This window comes from Drosophila sulfurigaster, chromosome 2L (genome assembly GCF_023558435.1).
Source record: "Drosophila sulfurigaster albostrigata strain 15112-1811.04 chromosome 2L, ASM2355843v2, whole genome shotgun sequence".
In the NCBI taxonomy this organism is placed as follows: Eukaryota; Metazoa; Arthropoda; class Insecta; order Diptera; family Drosophilidae; genus Drosophila; species Drosophila sulfurigaster.
Window position 1 is genome coordinate 15489301 of NC_084881.1, and position 21190 is coordinate 15510490.

General features: G+C 37.4%; 1 protein-coding gene across 1 annotated transcript in view; it reads left to right on the forward strand.

The window, feature by feature from the left end:
* Nucleotides 1-308: 308 nt before the first annotated feature.
* Nucleotides 309-21190, forward strand: part of LOC133835379 (myb-like protein P) — a 109314-nt gene continuing 88432 nt past the window's right edge. The window contains exon 1 of the mRNA XM_062265406.1: nucleotides 309-2485. Within this exon, the coding sequence (XP_062121390.1) occupies nucleotides 1529-2485 (957 nt within the window). The 5' untranslated portion in view covers nucleotides 309-1528. The remainder of the gene's footprint in view (nucleotides 2486-21190) is intronic.

Sequence of the window (21190 nt, forward strand, 5' to 3'; positions counted from 1 at the left end):
AAATTATTGAAATATCTTAATGTTTCTCGCTGATCTCGCCATATCGTTCCGGCAATAAAACTAGAACGAGTTTTGTTTTTTTCTTTTTGGCAATGTTTCTCTCGCCACTTATGCTTTTAATCCAGTGAGGATTCTCGTGCAAAGACACCATAAAGCGCCACAGAGCGCCAAATGGTGGTTGGCTTTGGTCTGTGGCAGCGAGAGCATGGCGGAGAGCGAGAATACGCATTCGTACCGTATGAACCCGCCGCGTCTGAAAGTTTATATTTTTGAAAGAGAAACCAAAGTCATTCTCTTTTGATTTGCCGCTACGAACGGACGTTTTATTCGAACAGTTGTGTGGCGGTCGTCAGAAAGCTCGCACGTGCGAACGCGTCGTCGCTACGTCAAAGTTCGCCTTCCCATTCAGAAGCACAAAACAACAAAAACGACAACAACAAAATCATTCAAAATAAGAAAAAAGCAGAAACAAAACGCCGTGTATATCGTGTGTGTGAGTGTTTAAAGAGTATAAAGAGCGAAATTCGAAATAAAAATATTCAATAATAACGACAAATCGTTAAGAATGCAAAATTATTTGCAAGCACAACAAGCATATTATTAAAAGAAGCGCAAATAAGAATAAAAGCAATACAAAAAAAGAGTTTATAAATAGTGCACAAACAAGGCGGCAGCAGCAGCCGCATTAAGAATTTGTCAGGCAGCGGCGGCGTTTTTTTTGCTTGCGTCTGTCTGTCTCCCTTCCTCCTTCACTCAGTCCATGCTGTATCTGTGTGCGTGAATGCAAGTGCTCGTGTGTGCGTGGCGTGCCTTGCATTAGTGTGCGTGCGACTGACTGTGCGTATACGTGTGCGTGTGTTGGTGTCCGGCCGGTGTGCGTCTGTCTGCGTGTGTGTTTGTGTGCGTCTGCTGCCGGCCTTCGTCTTCAGCCGCAGCCGCAGCGACGTCTCGTCGGATTCGTCTCGTTTGCCGCCGTCTCTCTGACGTCGTCGCCGTCGCCATCGTCGTCGTGTGGCTGGCTTTTGCACCGTTAAGAATTGCGAATTGCGAGAAATTCAAATGCGAGGAAATTCTATTTGTTGTGCACCAAAAAGTGGCAATTAATTTATGGCAACCAATTTAATAAGTGCATGAAAGAAAGACAAATTTACAAATACGTTTTGCTGTTGCAACGTCAACGTCGACGCCAACGCCGACGCGGGCAGAGCGCAACACGCGCGCCTAACAGTCGAGTATAAAAAGCTCTCACGCTTAAGAGAGAAAGAGCGCAGCAGCAGCCCAGCGCATCGCCGTCGGCAAATGTGCGAAAATCAAAGATGACAAAAGTGCCAAAAAATTGTTAATATGTATTCTTCTTAATAAGCAGCATAATTGAGAACCCAAACATGTTGTCGCCAACAACAACAACCACATCACACTAATAGAAACACAAAAGAGTAAAGAAAGCAAAAAAGCAAAAAAGAGTGACTGCAATAACAACAACAACAACAAGAGTGTAGTGCACTGTCTATCGATAACCCAATATACGATGACCGAATACGTGACGCCAATGATCAGCAGCGTGCTGAAAAAGTATCAAACTAGCGCAACGAAAAGTTTGCAAGGACCGGCGGTGGCCCTAATCAAAAAGGAAATACTCAGCTCCCCCGAGCCCCATGAACTCCACAGTCATCATCATCAGCAGCCCGCCGTTCGAGGGGCCGGTGCACAATCAGGAGGCGTGGGCAACGGCAGCAGCGAACGCACACAAATCTATGCAGCGCCGCTGCCGCTGCCACCTGAACTATCGCAACCGATACTATCGCAACCAGATTCGGGATGCGGCGAATTGTACGAGACACGCTTGGAGGGCAAAACAATCGGTTGCTTCTCACTGGGCGGTGAGATGCGTTTGTGTTTGCCGCAATTCCTCAACAATGTGTTGAACGATTTTACACTGGAGGAAATCAATCGGATCTTCGATGAGCTGGGCATCTATTGTTCACAATGCACACCGGATCAGCTTGTCGAGTTCAAGGCTGCCAAAATTCTGCCATCAGATGTCAAGGCGAGTGGCTTGATCACACGCACAGATGCAGAACGTTTGTGTGCCGCCATGCTGCAGAATTCGGATCGCAACAGTTATGTGTCCGTGGAGTGTTTGCCAAAGGGTGCGTTGAGCTTTCAGGTTTATCACAAGTGCTTTGGCAAATGCGAGGGCATCTGTACGCCGGATATGTATTCGTATCAGAAGCCCACGTGCATCAAGTGCCTGGAGTGTGATGGTTGGTTTTCACCCCAGAAATTTGTGGGTCATGTGCATCGCAAGTCGGAGAATCGCACCTGTCACTGGGGCTTCGATTCGCGCAATTGGCATGATTATCTGCATGTGGCGTTGGATGTGGAGAATCGCGAGAAATATCAACGCATCTTGGATCAGCTTAAGGAGGTGGAGCTCAAGGAGATGCACAAGGCGCAGTGTGAGTTGGATCACAAGAAACGCAAGGTAAGACTTCTTTATTTAGATTATTTAAGACAAGCTATTTGATGATCGATTTTATTAAGATCACAGCTTAAACTTGAAAGCTACTAGTTTGAATATTTAATTAACTTCTGATTATTGTATTGGCGGAAAGAATCTAATGAATGATTTTATACTTCTTAAACTATTTCTTTGGTCACACTTAATTCTAAATATGCGTAGCAGACATCATATGCAGCCAAGCATATTCTAAGTTTTAAAATTCACTCTTCAACTTCCTTTAATGAAGTTGTTGAATTTGACAAGTTACAAGAAATTTATATTTATATCCATATGCATGTTTGTGTATGTAATTTAAGCAATTAATTACTTTTTTAGATTTAACTGCGTTTTAAAATGTGTTCGATACGCTTATTAACCATACATGTGCATATAGTAAATACATAAAACAACACACACATACATATGCATAGGTAATGAAATAATGCGTAAGAAATTTCGCTTCGTTTGGCAAGTTGGCATCCCGCTGCTTCCCAGTTTATGCTCTCTTCTGCCCCCCTCATTGCTTTTTGACACACATCACACGAAATAAATGGCGCCGTCGGCTTCTTCACACCTTAAGCTTAAAGCTACTGCAGCAGCGCAGCGCCCACTAGCGACGCCGACAGCGGCAGCTGAGGCGGCGCCATATTTGGTTGTCTTTGTTGTTGTTATTACTTTTGTGTTATTGTTGTTGCTGGATTCTCATTCACATTTCGCGCATTTCGCATTCACATTCAATTCGATCTTCTTTAACGACATTTCGTCGCTTTGCTTTGCTCTTTGCTTTTTGTGCCCCGTTAAAATCTCATAAAAGTACAAAAAGGCAAGTCAAATACGCATATAGCGGTTGTTAGAGTGAGATGGATAGATAGAGTGAGATTACTTGCGGGGCATCGCCATTGACAGCGACTAAAGCGTCGGTGTCGGCGTCGGCGTCGCTGTAGGCAGCGCTGTCATAAAAAATGCGCAGCAGACAAGCATTTAAAATTATAATATCTATGGATTAAAATTTTTATATTTTTTCAATATTGCGCTTGCCATCTCTTTCACGCCCTCAACTGGCGTTTTTCTTTTAACTGTTTGTTGTTTTTTTATTTAAACTACTTAATTTTATGCTTAAACAGCGCACTCGATTTTTGCTTTTTTTTTGTTTTGTTGGGTACAATAAGTACCAACGTTTTTTTTGTGTTTGGCCCAAAGCGTTTTTTGTTCTGCATTTTTTTGTAGACTTTTTTTTTTAGTTGCGTGCGTGCCAGTGCAATTCGCTGCCAGCGCGTCTGCTGTGGCTGTTGCTGTGGCCGTGGCTAAAGAAGCGGCGCTGCGACAGCGACGACAGCTTGTCTCTGCTGACGTCTGTTTGCTGGCAAACTAGCAAGCAGAAGAAGAAGAAGCGTGGCGTTAATTATTTTTAAGCATTTTTGTGATCCACATTAATTAGTTGAAATCGATCAAAAGTATCGATAATTTACTCTACGACAGCGCTAAATCGTAGTAGTAGGTAGTAGTTATTTATAAATCGCTATCGGAATTCGACATGTCATCGACAGCATTTCAATATTTTGCGCACCAATTTATCTTCTCTTGTTTTCGCCTGTCATTTTGTATTGCTTGTGCAGTCGCAGCGACGCTGGCTGCGGCGCCAGCAGCAGCAGCAGCCTTTCAATTTTTTGCTGCTACAAAAAATCGCACCAGCTTCAATGTTAAATATTCAGCAAATATGTTATAGTATAATAAGCAGCAAAGGGCGTGAGGGCATGGTTGATCAGCAGTTGGTTGGGGAGAGAGGGGAGGAGAGGTGGCTCATCGGGGAGCAAGGGCAAATATAAATCGCAAAAACCGGTTGACGACGCGTCGTCTTTCTGTTGTTGCTGCTGCTGCGCCTTGTGTACTTTGCTCTCTCTCTCACCACTCTCTTTGGGCGCCGCGCAGTCGCAAACGCCAGCGGAGCTTGTTGTGCAAAAAAAAAAGAATACACAATCAAACATAAAAATGTATATATATATGTATGTATGTGAGTATGTACCTTTTAGATATAACAATAACAAGCAGCAGCAGACGCGAAGGCAGAAGCAGCAATAGCAATAGCAAATAGCAGTAGACAGAGAGTTTGCGAGAGAGGGGCGAAGCTCAAAAAGAGAGCCCCACACACAGGCGCAGCATGCAAACAAACAAGCTTTGAAATGCCAATGAACGTGATAGACGACGACGACAAAAACAACAACGACTTTGTCACGAGGCGCAGACTTTGACTGAGCAATCGTCGGCAGACCTTTTGTGTGCGACTGTGTGTGTGCGTGTTTTGTGTATTTTTCTGCCTGCCCTTCGAAGAGTTGTCTCGGAGCACATTTTGTTTTTTGGTTTTTGGTTTTATTGTTTTTGCCTTTGGTGATCGGCGCCTATTTTGTGACTAATCAAGTTGGCAGCCCTCGCCTGTTGACTTTCGCTGTCTGCTCTGCGCACGATCCCGCCATCTCACTCTCGCTCACAGCAAAGCAGTATCAGCTGCTTACATAACGCATTCGAGATCTGCAAGTAGAATAATTTCGAATCGCAAATGTCGTAGTCGTAGTGTCTTTGTTGTTATTGTTTTTGATTTTGCTTTTGGTTTTGTTTTTTTGCCTATGGAATTTCATGTTTTTGTTTTCGAAAACGAAAACGAAACAAAACTGTATCAACGAGTTTTTCGTGTGCTTATCGCTCATAAAATTAACGAAAATTTACATAAAAGACTATAATCTTTTGCAAATATCTCTGTTTTAAATATATTTATGTATATATGTATGAATATAGTCAACATATAGTAAGTCTCGATTTCGCGCAGCTTTGCTTGCTTTTTGTTTGTCAGTCGTCGTGTTTTTCTGGTTGTATGCATGAAATTACAAATCGAAAAATTTAACGCTTAGCACGTCCCATAAAAGCTAGCGAGTTGTTGTAATTCATTGGACATTCGCTGTTTATCTTATCTCCCCAGTTTCAGCCTGATAAAGTCGGCACAAAGTTTTCTTTGACCACGTTTCGTGAATTGCCAAAAATAAAAAAACAAAAAATTAAAAAATTAAGAAAACAAAAGAAATGAGAAAAAACCCCTCATTTGGTCAGGGCTAAACTCTAATCGAACAATCCATGAAGACTTTAACTGATAACGACAGAATCTTACAATTCAACAAAACAAGAAGAAGAAGAAGCAGAGGAAACAACACGTTATGAAGCAAACTCGTGTCCCTCTCTTAGCATTGGGTCTTTCTCTCTCATTAATAATATAATGCTTGGCGTATAATTTGATTAGTGATCAGCAATGTGATCAGCTAATTGGACTGTCATGATGAGCACCAATTTCAACTTCCTTGGACTTTAAGAAAATATTGCTGAAGTTGGCAAATAACGAAATTTTTCAAACTATTTTGAAATCGATCCACGAATATTTATAAGTCCTGAAAATAGCTTTGCTTTAATATATATTTTATATAATATTTTCAAATTTGGTTAATCACCTTTAGATATATCTATGTGTGCTAAAATTTCAGTTCCAATTATTATAATTATTAAAATCGAATATATATGACGTAGTTTAGTTTCGAAATATTTATCGGATTTGCATAGGATTTTTTGCGGTTCTATAATCGTCCATTGCAATAATTGCCCATAGTAGATCTAATCTTTTGTTATCCCCCTTCCCAGAACTTTGACTCCCAAGTCCAATGACTGCCGTTCTAATTAAATATATATATAGTTATATATATAAATGTGTGTGTATGTTAGTGTATATGTGAATATTGTATGTGTATATGATGATTATTAACCCCAGGGATTTGCTTCGTTGAGCTCTTGTTGTTGGGAGAGCTGACAGTTGGCGATGTGATAAGCGCGATAAGCCAGCCAGCTAGCCAGCCAGCCAGCTAGCTAGCCAAGCAGCCCCTCTCCCCGCACTCGCTTCCCTTGATCCCACAATCTTATTGCTGCTGATCTATTAAAAAGCCCGCTGGCAAGTCTCGAGACCGAAACCTCCTCGCCGCATCATCATGTCATGTGATGATGTTCACCGTGCAGTTTCTATATGTATATGTATATGTATATGTTTTTGGTTTTTATTTTTGCTAATGCGAAATACTTAAGCGTAGACAAAAAGAGAGAGAGGGAGAGTTAGGCGAAGGCGAAGTCTGTCAAGGTGTGGCCAGGTCTAGCTACGACTCTTCGAGTACTTTTTGCATAAGTTGTTGTTCTTCTCCAAGTACTCGCTATCGTTGTTGTAGTTGTTGTTGCTGTTGCTGTTGCTGTTGTTGGGACAGGTGTGTTGTACTACGTGGCTGAACCTCAGCTTGTTTTTGCTTTGCTGTCGCCGAGCAAGTTTTATGCGTCGTTTATCGCTGATCTCGAATCTAAATAGTTTGCTTGTTGTTGCACAGTTTCATTGGTGGCCCCTCTGGGGAGACTGGATCCAGACTCAGACTCAGACGCAGACTCAGTCTGAGACGCAGACGCAGACTGAGATTCTGAGACCCGTCTTTCAGAGTCTCGCTCCACGCCCTGAGTTGCGTCTCCTTTGCTGCCCACTTAGCAAATGTTTAAAAATCATTCTCATGTTTATTTTAATTAAGCCCAACGATTAAATTTGAACGTTCGATCTTTTGTTGCTAATGATATTGGCATGCTCTTGTTGTTGTTGTTGTTTCTGTTGTTGTTATTGCTGTGTATCGTTGTTCAATTGACTTGAGAAATGTTATTTGTTTTTTTTTTTCGCACACACACAAATTAGTGAAAATATTTAAATAATCGAAACGTGTTTCAACATTTGATGATTTTGTTGTTGTTGTTGTTGTTTCTGGTTGAGCAAAGGTGAAAATTATTATGTAAATATTTTGCCAACGATTCCGATCAATATTGTTGCAGTTATTATTGGTATCGTTAGTCAAGTCGAGAGATTTATTTTTCGATTTACAATTGATCAATAAGCAAGTTACCCTTAACTGATTACAATCTCACTTGATAGCTGGCTTAAAGCTAAGCTTTAATTAAGCCATTATGTCAGTAAATTGATTGATTGAGAGATAACCTACTGTATAATATCTATTAACCTATATGTATAATATCTATTATATATCATTTTAATTGATTTTTGTTGTAAAATGTTTAGAAATATATTCCCTTTTATTCAAAAGTATTATATGTTGTGAAACAACATATTTGAAGTTCATTTTTTATTTCTTTAAAAAAAAATGGTATATGTATATTAACATTATTATTTATTATCATTACCACAAATTTTCTATTTAATCGAGAGAAAAGAATTTCTTTATTATGTTTTTTTATTTCATATTAAAATATTATATATTCATATTATGTTATGATTACTAAAAAATTCATTTTTATATTTACATATCATATTATACTATCATTACCACAAAGTTTCTCTTTTATCGAGAGAAAAGAATTTCAAAATGATTTTTTATTTCATTTACAATTATTATATATTCCTATTGTATTACTATAAATGTTGTCTTCAATCGAGAGAAAAGAATTTAAAATTTTTTTTATTGTATTATCATTACTACAAATTTTCTATTTAAATAATTAATTTTTTTCTAAATAATGATTAATTTTTTTTTTATTTCATTCAAAAATATTATATATTCACATTATTGTATTATCATTACCATAAATTTTCTACGTAATCGAGAGAAAAGAATTTGTAAATTGTTTTTTATTTCATTCAAAAATATTATATATTCACATTATTGTATTATCATTACTACAAATTTTCTCTTTAATCGTATTTCTCTAGCTCTTTCAAAAGTTCTAACAGCGTTTTGTTGTGCTTTATTCTTGAAATACATTTGCTTAGAATATTTTGTAGATAAGTAGGGCATTGCGTATTCGTCTTTGCTGCTGACATTGTACTTTGGAATTTTTATTTATTTTTACTTATTTTGCTAATAGGCAATGACCTTGTTTTCATTGTTGTTGCTGTTGTTGTTGTTGATTTTTCGTGTTGCCAGCAAACTTAAAATGTGTTACAAATGTCTCAACTAAATTGTGTAGTATATATAATTGATAATTGAATTGAAGCTGGCTGGTGATAAGGCGAATTCATATAACTCGCAATATAAGATTTCTGCTAGAATAATAATAGTAATAATAAAAATATAAAGTACTACTTGTGAGGTCGCTTTGCGCATTCGCTTCTTATCGTTGCCTACCTCTATTAATGTTCCTCTCTCTCGCTCTCTCTCTTTGGCTTATCAATACATTGTTTCTTATCGCATGTGAATGTTGACGAGAGCACAGCTTCGGTATATAGTACTTATATACATTTATCCATATCTATCCGGGCAGCACCTTCAGCTTCAGCCTCAGCACCACGTCTAAGCGTCGTCTTCCGCGAGAGACGTGACTGAATTTGCATGCCACACGATTAAAGCGATAGCATCGCAAATCTAGAGTTGAGCTCTGCAACATTTCACTACGCAACCCACGATGATGATGACGATGTTGATGACGATGATGATGATGATAATAATGTTGGCCATTCTACACTCAGAGTCACACACATTGAGCGAGTTGTTTACAAGCGATTTCCTAGTGTCATTTCCCATGTTTCTCTCGCTGGCCAACGTTTCCGTCAGACGTTATTCCTTCTGCTGCTGTTGCCTCTGCCTTTGCCTCTGCCTCTCTGCCCCCTCTGTGTGCAACATCTGACAGTTTACACCTGGCACAGGTGACGGTCTATGACGATGGCGACTTGCTTCACTGGTTCAGCCAGCTTTCGCTCTCTTCCCTTTCCTCTTGCTTTGGGTTCAGGTTCTAGTTCTGTCTGCTTTCGGACCTTGTTGATTTCCTTCCTATTTGCTTAACGGTCGTTCGTTCGTCTAGGCGGAAACTCGCCACTCGCAACGTGCAACGCGCAACGTGCAACGACTCCTCCAACGTTGTCGTCTTGGACTTATCAAATTGCTTATCAAGCAGCTCTCCTCTTGACAATCATCGCTAATTGGGCAGGCAATTGAGAAGAGCATCGACCATGAAGTCCATGAAATCACAACAGATGCAACACACAATAATACACTTGATAATTGTTAATAATTTGCCATTAAATGATATGAATTTCGATTTCCCATTCAATTGTCTTCAATTGGCAAAAAAAAGGAGAATAAGAAGAAGAAAATACAATCACATAAACCAAAGACCAAAGGGGGCACAATAAATGTGCATACTTACCTACATACCATACATATTTCTCCTCTTTTATTTCATTCAGCCGCTAATTGCTTTTCTATTCGATAAGAGTTGTGGTAGCAATAAAAGAAGCAACAACAACAACAATCGGAATTGCGCCCACAATGGAACCACATTTTTATTGTGATTATTTCATTTTTTTTTGCAAAAAAAGAGTGAGAGGCGACTTTGATTAAAGCATTGATAATTTAATGACCTTGTAACAGAGAGAAAGAGACTGAGAAAAAAATTGAGAGTGACAGAAGAGAAACATGAAAGTATTTCTACAAAGTTTTCAATAAAACTCGAATATCTTTTAAATGCTTTTTGCAATTATTTCGCATAGTAAATAAATCAAAAGATATATGCTTACAAATTCAAAGATCCACAAAAGAAGAAGAATTAAGAATACAATTTTTTATGATTTTGCTGTTTCTTTTTATATTTTTTATATTATATATTAGATCCATTTTAATATACTACAGAATAGGGAATTAAATAATCTTTTTACACAACTTCTAACTCTGTTTTCTATTCAGTTTTCAAGAGCTTCAAAATAATAATAATAATAATGACTTGATTCTTAAGTTTTCAAGTTCTTAGAATTCAAATTAACGTATGCTGATTATGAATTTATTTATTATAACAAATGAAAAAGGAAACACAAAATTATACAAAAAATAATACATTATTTATGAAATAAAGTTTTCTTTTCCTCTACTCATTATTAATTTATTTCCAAGTTTTCAAGTGTTTCAATGAGTTTAATAATTTCTGATTGATTGCCAACACTGAAATAATAAAATTTCTTCCAATGAAATTGTAATTGTCTGTTCAACTTTTTATTGTCATTTAAAGACAGACAATTTTGCCAAACACTTGCTTTAAATTGAATTTAAATCATAGTTAAATTGCTTGATTGCTGCCTATGCTATTATTTTTGACAATAATATCTAGATAAGTGATCAAATTTTTGAGGAAAATGCCACAAAGCATTTGTGTCTGCAGCAGCAGAGCTGCAACCTTGTCAAAAGTGTAACGATTGCCGGTTGCCTCATTTGTGTGTGTGTGTGTGTGTATGTGTGTGTGTATGTGTGTGTGTATGTGGTGTGGTTTCGGTTTGCAATTGGGTTTGGTTACACACTGCTGTTGCACTTGTCAAGAGGCAAATTGCAAATTGATTGACAGCAGTTGTAAGACGAGAACTGACACATGCATTTTATGGGCCATTTAGAGATAGCCAAGCTCACGCACCAATCTGACCCCGAAACCACCTCGAAACTGCCTTCTTTTCAAAACTGTTTTTTGGCAAATCAAATCTTATGTTTAGCTTGAAAATCTTTTTCTCTCACACGTGACAATCGATGTTGTTGTTCCCTAAAAAAATTGTGCCGGATTTGCGTGTGCAGCTGTGTTGCTGTTGTTAATGTTGCTGTTGCTGTTGCTGCTGTCGTAGGTAGGTTTTTTTTTTGTTGGGTGGGTGTTTTGAATTTCAAACGGCTACTCGTGTTGAGCATCGAACCAAAAGCCGTCAAGAGAAATTCTAGACGTTTTACACGTCAAATGTGGCAGCTATTGTTGTTGCTGTTGTTGCTGCAGCCGCCTGTCACTGCGCATGAGTGAACATTGAGCCGTGTGTCTAGCTATGGGAGAGCAGAGCAAAAACAACAACAATAACAACAACAATAGCAAAAACAACAACAGCAAAAACAACAGCAACAACAACAATAAGTAAAACCAAAACAAAAACAGACAATAACTAAAACAACAGCAACGTCGACAACGACGTCAATTGTAAATTTCGCGCGACATGGCGGCAAATGCAACAGCAGCAGCAACAACAACAAGAACAACAAGAACAGCAGCAGCAACAATAACAACAACACCAGCAACCACTGCGAGCAGTAGCAACAACAACTGCCCCCAAAGCGGCTGCAACACCACCCGCAGCCAGCCAGCCAGCCAGCCGCCTCTCAGGCAACACGTCAACGGCATTTGCCTGTTGTAAATGATATTGTCGTCACACCAATACACACACACACACACTCAGTTGTACACATATTTGCATAGTGTGCCGTCATGTTACTGTTGCTGTTGTTATTGTTGTTGTTGTTGTTACGGGTGACGCCGTTGATGCCACAAAATGTAATGCCCCGAAGACAACAGCAATGACGTTGCCGCTTGATACACTAACAAACATTTGCATTAGTTAATGCAACGACTTAAGCACACACATTTGGGGCATAGCGACAGCTCGCCTCGATTTGGCTTTGCTGAAGAATGCGATTCATGATTGAATCAGCAGCAGCAGCAACAATTCAACAAATATAAGCACAATAAAATGAAATGATTAATTTCGGTCGGAAATTGCACAAGATGTGAAGCTAACAAGCAAATAAGCTTTAGAAAACTAAATCTCTGCTTTAATTTATGGCACAAATAATTAGCATAAGATTTGACTTTATAAATTGATAATAATTTCAATAATTCAATGCTTAATATTGTTAATTAAATGCCAGTTGATATAAATTTAATTGGACAATAAAATTAATGAAGGCACAGATAATAATTATTTTCATTTTATTTGCCTTGATGATAATATTTTCAGCTTATTATTATTAAAAAGTGTCGATTAAAGGAATACATTAATGATGACTCTCATAATTATGTTTAAAACCTTCCTTATAGCATTCTTTATTAATGTTCTTAATGTAGCTTAAAAATATATAAATTACATATTCAAATATGTAAAGCTTTTCTTTACATACGCTTAACAGCTGTTAAATGGCAGCTGTTAATGTGAATGTTGTCGCTATAAACTGATATAAAACAGATAATCAATTAAAGTACTTCATGGGAATAATAGGAAAAGAATTTTTACAATACAACATGTTTTATATTAAAATGAGAATTACTGTGGGGTACATAACATAATATTCGATTTTTAAGTAAAGTATTTTTCAAATATTCATAAATTAGAAAGATTTTTAACAGTTAATAATAGCAACATTATCTTCATAAATTTTTGAGGATTTTTAACAGTTAACAATTATTTCATTATCTTCATAAATTTAGGAATATTTTTAACTGTTAATATTAGTAAGAAATATTTCATTAAGTTCATAAATTTAGGAAAATATTTAACAGTTAATATTAGCAACTAACATTTCATTATCTTCATAAATTTAGCAAGATTTTTGACAGTTAATATTTGTAACAAACATTTCATTATCTTCATAAATTTAGAAACATTTTTAACAGGTTATATTAGTAAGAAATATTTCATTATCTTCAGAAATTTAGCAAGATTTTTAACAGTTCATTTTAGTATAAAACATTATACTTAATGCCGCACTTCGCCTACTAATGAGATTAAATACATGAAGATAAGGTTGTGGAAGTAATTTGTACTATTGGCGATTACTATATTTATAGTATATAACTTAGAACTGACTGCAGTGCATCTGCTATTCTGCTGTTCTATTAAACTGATTCTTAGGGTTTTGCCTTACCCACTGTGGCTGTTGTTGTCGCAGGCACTGAACTATAAAATGCGCTCACTGCGGCCAGTTACATTGTTGTCAGCCCAACCTCCAAATGCACTAGACCTCCCCCTCCTCCTCCTCGTCAGCAATCCCCTTCTCTACACCTTCTCGCCCACTCTCTGATCAATTCCCTGCCTCTTGTTATGTCGAGAAGCCTCGCTTACCTCTGCATTGCTGCTGTTGTTGTTGTTTTCTTTTTAATTGGCACACGCAAATTGCGCGCACATAACCTCAACGCGGCTGGCCCCCAAACCCTAGAGCAGCCAGCCCCTCTCCCACCCTCCTCCACCTCTCTCTGTGTGTCTCTTTCGCAGTGACGTTGATGACGCGGCTTCAAGTCAGGCAGGAGGAGGCACGCGACCCGGCTAATGAAATATTAGAAGCTGACAACGCGACGAAGACGATACCCCAGAAAACCGGGGGGATAAAGGCGATTGGGGGGAGTTGGGGGGGTTCGAGGGACATTAGGGGGTATTTTGTGTAATTATAATGTAACGTGCATTTAACATTTCTTTGTTGTTGTAATTAATGAAATGTTTGTCTGTCTCTCTCTCAAGTGTCTCGACTCACACCTTCTCGCTTTGTCTCACTTCTTTCTCTCTGCCTCTCGCTTACTCTCTCAGTCTCTCTTCTGTCTCTCTCTCTCTCGCTTACACTCTTCTGCTCGCCTGTCTGTTGTTTACGGAAATATTGACGCAGCCAAAGCAAAGCAAAAGCGAGCGACCTCTTTATGGCCCCTGTTTCTCTTTCTCTCTTCTCTCTCTCGCATTCTCTCTCTCTCTCTCTCTGTCTCGCGCACTTGACGCCGCATTGTGCAATCTATTGACTTTTTACACGTGACAGGCAACTCTCAAGATTGCTGCTGTTGTTGTGGTTGTTGTTGTTGTTTGCCATGTGTTGTCTGCCGTCGTCGTTGTTGTCGTCTAATTGCCTGCAACCAACAACACGTCTGCCCTGAGAGCCCTTGTTGTTGGCATTATGCAAGCGACAAGCCAACGACCAATGCGTCAACTGTTGCTATCGCATTTCTTTTTTCCAACGAAAAAGTCCTCGACATTATTATCATCATCATCATTATCATTATCGTTATTATCTTCGTTGTCGTCATCAATTGCAGTTTTGAACTTGATTTCCGAAACGCAGTTGGCAAATTTATTTGAACCGCTTTGAACCGGTTTATCAACGGTTGCCAAAATGTCGTTTGTCGTTAACTATTTGTTGAAAACATTTCTAATAAATATTTGATTACAATTGAAATACATAAATGTTGCATGCAACATTTGCTGGCAACAACTTGTTGCCATTGCCATTTCGACCATGTGTTGCCGCCTACTTGCTTTTGCTGCGAAGCTCAATTATGCCAATTGCAGTTGCTGCTTGCTGCGCCATGACCTTAAAAAGGCAACATGGAAATCTGTCTGTCTGCTGCCCCACTTGCCTGCCACCACGTTGCACACTGTTGCCATTTGGCTTGCAGCTGTTTGTTTGTCGCGAGTTATGCAATTTTTGTGCAAGTATTCTTTTTGTTGTTGTTTTTATTTTGGTCGAAGCATTTTAAGTGGTTTTGTCCATTGACAGCGAAGCTAAGGTTGGAAACACAACGCATTTGACCCACTAAAAAGCCAAACAAATAAACAAACAACAAACTAAACGTTTAAGCCAACGAGGCGCAAGCAATTTTCCATTCCTGCCACAGAGATTGCCGCGTTTTCTCAACTTAATTATGGCGGCTGAAGCACATTGTTGTCATTCATTTCATTGAATGACTCAACGAGGCAGGCGGCAACCTTGCCAAAATCTTTTGCCGGGATGTTTGTTAAAGTCGCCAACAGAAATTACCAATACTATCTGACAACAGTCTCATGTCTCATGCAGAAAATTCTCATGAAATTCGTTTGAAAAATTATTATTTTTCCCGCATGGCGGTTTTTCTCTTTTTGAGCGCAAATATTTTGTTCATTAAAAAAATTGTGTGTACAAAAATTGCAATGAGAAGAGGCAAAAAAAACGGAACAACAAAAAAGAACTCACAGACAGTAGAGAAATTGATGTGGGCGTGGTCCATGTCGACGTCGACATCGACGACAAACGACAAACAATTTTGAGCTCGCACAAAATATATAACAACAAAGTGAAATTATTTTTTTTGAGAAAAATATGCCGAAAGTGCAAACAAGCAAAATATTTCAAATTTATGGGAATTTCTCAAGTTGCGCTACAAATTTTGGGGCATATTAGTTGGATAAGGTTGGTAAAGGGTAAATTAATTAAAATTATTGAAAGCGTATTTATTTAAAGTGTTAAAACGCTGTCAATAAAATATAATAATAAAGTCTATAATTAGAGACATCTTCCTCTCAACCTTTAGAGAGCTTTTTGCGCGCCTCTTTTTTTTTATATGAATATCTCTATTCTTAGTTATAAGTACAGTCCAGTTGGCGTTGTTTTTCCCATTCGGTTGTGTGTTGGCTTTTCTTAGCCATGTCAGCAACAATTAGCCGAAGTCTTCGTCGCCTTTGGCACGACGTTAAAAATAGGCAGCAAATAAATCAAATTTATGTGTAAAATGGCGAAAATACAGAAAATTGAAAAGCCTGTGAGAGCAAAACATACAAAACATTCTATCTATCTATCTACTCTGTATAGAAGTGGAATGGAATACTAACAAAAAAAGCGGCACGGAACAAGTTATTTTAATAACTATATTACGTATACGTAATATAACAAGTTACACTTGCTTTTTTGTAGCGTTTCCCTTCTTTTTTCTTTTATGACAAATTCAGTACTGCATTTAGATACGATATCTTTCATCCTTTATCTGCAGCAATTTGCAGCGCTCTATCGTCGGGCATTAATCTTTGGCAAAAAAGGCAATTAACCCATACGAATTATTCTCCTTCTTCTTCTCCTTCTGCTTCTTCTGTTTGTGCTCCTCCTGTTCTGTGTTCATCATCAATGCATTGCGACCCTCTGCAATGCACTTCCCTTGGGGCAATGCTAATTTTTAATGATGGTTTTATCTGCTTTTTGCTTAGCAGCTTTTTAAATTTTTAATTGCAAACGCATCGCAAATATTGACGAAAGTGCGTGTCTCTCTCACTCTCACTCTCCACTCTCCGCTCTCTACTTCGCCTGACCTAAGGCAAGCTAAGCGAACCATTTGAGTTGGAATAACAACAGCAACAACAACAACAACAACAATGACTAGGACAACCCCTGGTAAACAAACGTGTACCAAGTACGAATATAACGAGTGCGTGTATCCTTTCCCCTCCCTCCCTCCCTCCCTCCCTCCCTCCTCTTATCATTTCTTTTCCTCCTTTTTATTTTCATTTTTTTCTGCTGCACACAAAAGCCACAAAAGCCAACCCCAAAAGACAAAAGTAAATTGCGTTGCTTTTCAGTTTGGCAAAATGCGTAGCATCAGGACAAAGCAACACCTTGGAATACTGGGGGTTGCTTGGATCTATTATATATATTCTATATATGGTATAGATAGTATATATATAAGTGTGTGCACATGTGTAGTTTTATATGGATGCGCTATAGCTTTGCTATTAATGAGAGAGGGCTGTTTGAGAAGTGATTAAACATTAATTGCTTAGATAGTACTTAGATAGAAAATAGTTTTTAAAGTTATATAAAATGAAATAAAGGCTTTTAGTCGAACAGATAGATTTCTGTTTATACATTGTCTTTCAATTCACTAACTTATTTTTTATATAATATATTTCTAATTTAATATTCAGAATTATCACAATATTAGTGAGTTCATTGTTTATTTTAATAATAATTATAAATGATATGTAGGCTAAAAAGTATTATATAGTTCCGCAAGATTAATTATATTATTTATAAAGAGCTTTAATTATTTCCTTAAAATCAAAGATATTTATTTATTATATACATACATATCAAATAATTGTAGTTCAATATTCTGAAATCTTTTATTAAATTTTATTAAGTAAATAAAGATTCAAGATAACAATTATAAATGTTATGTAAGATTAAAGATTATAATCTTTAATAGTATGTAGTTTAAACAAATAATAAATAAATCTTAGGTAACTAGATAATCTTAAAAAATTAAGCCTAAACATTTTAAATTATTTCAATAAGATTTAAGATTATAATCTCAAATAAAATATAGTTTCAACAGTTTTAAATATTTCCGCAAGATTAAAGATAATTATCCTGAATAAGAATGACTTTTTCAAATTTTAATAAAGATTAACGATAATAATCCTAAAGAATGTATTAAATGTTTCCGTAAGATTAACAATTATATTCTTAAACTATATGCAACGATAATATTGAATACTATGTTTAAATCATTTGCTTACGATTTAAGATAATAATAGTCTTATGTCGCTTTTCGTTTACATTTGACAAAGATTATGAATATTCTATATTGTCGACTTATTGTTGACTTTAAGTGCCTCCCTCGCGAACAGTTTTGCCATTTATATATTATATGATTTCTTTATAGACTCGCTGCTGCTCGCACTTGGCTAAGGGCATTCTCATTGTTATTATCATTTGTGTGTTAGGGTAGGAGTTCCTTCTTCTTCTTCTACTTCTTCCACGTCTTTCAGGTAGCTCAAACTACCTTTCGTGCGTTACGCAGTTGCCCATCTCACCATCGCCATCTCCATCTCCATGGAATCGTTCCCCTCTATGACTGTCTTTGGTGTCTCATCTTCTTGCTGTCAGTTTGCCCTCAGTTTAGCTTAAAGTTCATCAACTTTTGTGCGGGACACTTATGCGTTTTCTCTCTCGTTTTTCGCATCATCCCCTTTGGCAAAGTCTGAATTTATTAGATTTTTGCACTCGTCACAGCATTTATCCACAGATATGAGATCTGCACACAGAAACGACGAGATCCCCTTTTCTCAGGCTGCTGCTAACAAGCTAACAGGCGAACATTTGTGCCAGAGTTGTGTGTGTTAGACCAATGTTCAATAAATGCGACTTGGCAATGTCTAGAAAATCCTTGAAAGGTTAAAGACTTTAGCCAAGCACAGGACATGATGACGTCGCCGTCGCCGTCGCTGTCGCCTTCCTTGTCGTTGTTGTTTTCCTCATCGTCTTTTTTTGCTGAACTCGTTTACCGAACCTGCTGCTGCGGTCGCTGCCCCTGGCCGCCTTCAGTCGCTGCTGCTGCTGCTTCTTCCTTTTGTTAGATGGCTGAGCCAAGTTTTTCATTGTGTTGTTTTTGCTTCCTACTCGCCGCTCAAGTTCCTTTCAATGACAATGCGTTCTCGCTCTTCTTCACCAAATTGGGGGGCAACATGTCGTCCTCTCATTGTCAGTGCGTTCGTTGTACTCAACCAAACGAGCGAACGATGCTGCTCTGCTGTTCCTTTAGCTCTTTCTCCTTTTCCTTTCCCTTGTCTGTCCTGGCTTCGTTTTCATTAGGGACTGAAATCCTTTTCTTTTTTCTATGGAAGTGTATAAGGTTAGATGGTGGCACTTTTGCGTAAGGGGCGCACATTCCATTTCAACTTCAGCTGCAACTCCAGTTACAACTTCAACTTTGCGAAAGATTATTAGGAATGGGCACGTGACAGAACAGAAATCATGCATTCATTGCATTTTCTTCCACTACATCTTCTTCTTCTTCTTGTTGACGGCAAAATTGAGTTTTCCAAACAATTTATAGCCAATTTTCAGTTCATACTGAGCAATGGGAGGATTTTTAAAGTGAATGTGTTTTTTTGCTCTCTTTCGCGTAAACTAAAAGATTGATAAGTTTTTGTCTTATGACTTTTCTGTCAACAGCTAATAGAGGCAAAAATTTTGCCCAAAGAGCTTTTCAATCATCGCATATTTTCAGCTAACATGTTCTTAAAATTTGCTAGCGTTGTTTTCCATTTTATGGAATGCTTGTGAGTCACAGCAACTTAATTCAAAGTTGGTCGACAAAATTCATAAAATGATTCATAATTTAATTTTAATCAATTTTTATGATCCTTCAGTTAAGTTAGATGGATTGCAGCTGTGTAAAATTCAATATAACTTACAAGTAATGATAGTGCAAGAATCGAAAGTAATTCAATTCGAGTGCGGCGTAAATTTGAATAGTTTAAGTTGAATTGTATCTTGTGTATCTGTCAGATACTTTGGGCCAGCTGTGAATTAGTGGCGTCGCGTCAATCGGACTGCCTGCGAATTAATGCCGCCAACATAAATTATAAATTAAGACAATTTTAATTAAAACATTTCGCTGGGTTTTTCAGTTCCCCTTCCTCCAAAAAACACTAAGAAAGAGCGAGAGAGCAAGATACGCTGCGTTGTTCTGTCTGCGGCGTTTTTGCGTCTCATTTGCTTTGCTCTATTTGAATTTTGCACACACACTCGCTCTTGCTTATTTGTTAGTATATACATTTATGAATATTATACACATTGATATATATTTTATTTATTTTTTTTCCACTCTGCTGTCGACAGTTCTGTTGCTGTTGTTGTTGTTGTTGCTGCTGACAATTGGCCAAGCGCCAATGATTTTTATACATTTTTTTTCGTTGCTGCGCTACTGTCGTTCCCTTTTTTTTCAAGCATTATTACTTATTATAATTCACTTTTTTTTTCTTCAGAAATAATATTGAATATTTTATTTTATTTTCCTTATTATTCAAGCTTATATTTAGTACTTTTAAAACTGCGCTAATTAGTTTAATTTCCAGCTAAAAAAGCAGAGTATCTGCGAGTCGTGTTGACTCGCAATTAGAGCATTTCTATTTGCTTTGCGCTGCTGTTCCGTTTGGGGTCTACTTATTGTTATTATTATTATTGTATTCTACTCTTGTTGTTGTATTTTTGCGGCTGTTTTATTTCATTTGGTTTTGCTTATCGCTGAATTTTATTTTTGTCTGGTCGTCGCGACATCGTCGCCAATTTCTTCTTCCACATTTTGTTTTATTTTCTAAGTTTCTTGTCTAATATTTTGTTGGTTTATTTTTTGTTTTATTATTATTATTTTCTTTGCTTTTATTCTGTCATTTTGTGTTGTTTCGCTTGATAAGAAATATGAACGCCGTATCTTTGAGTATGTGCTCATTTGTTGTTGCTGTTCTTTGCTGTTGATAAGATTCACTTGAGTTGTTTTCTCTTTGAGTGTGTGTGTATGTGTGCTCTGCTCACAAGACTTACGACAGACGTAACAAATTTGTTAAGCTTCTAGCTTAATGATCCACATTTCATTGAGAAATGCCGCCCGCTTGAAGGTCAACGCGAGATGTCATCAGTTGACACTCTCCGAGCTGCCAAATGGACCGCATCATCATCAGCATCAACATCAACATTAACATAAACATCATGGCTCCTCTTTTGACTTTTGTTGGCATCTTTGTCATGGCACGCTGACAGCCAGCCGCAGTCAAAATCTAATTATGCGTGTCAAGGGGAAAGGGCCGCAGTTAGGGGAATTCCAGGAAGGGGAGAACTGCGCATTAAAGATCAATGGGCGGAAGAATAAAGTGCTGCAGAGTATCACTTAATGCCTTATCAATGGACATTTCCAGTAGCTTTCACCTTACAATTGCCAATCGCATCTCAAGTGTGATGTTTAAGCAGTTCTTTAGAGAATTTCTTTTTTTTTTTTTTTGGGTTTTTTGGTTTTTGTTATCGGGTAAAACTTTGAGTTGCGTCGCGTTTGTTGGAGTCAGAATGAGTGTTGAATTATCGCAAGCTTAAGTAATGAATGAAATTTTATAAAATGTTGTATAAAATAAATGAATCAAGTTATTTTAAGCGAATCTTGTTTCATTTAATATTTATGCCATTAATAGTTTAGTTCATGTAAATTATTTCATTTCATGTAAATTATTTCATCTCACATACAATTTTATTTTTTTAAATATTGTATTTCATAGAATGTTTTATTTCATATATTTTATTTCATTTAATTTTTGTATTTTAATTTTATATTTTT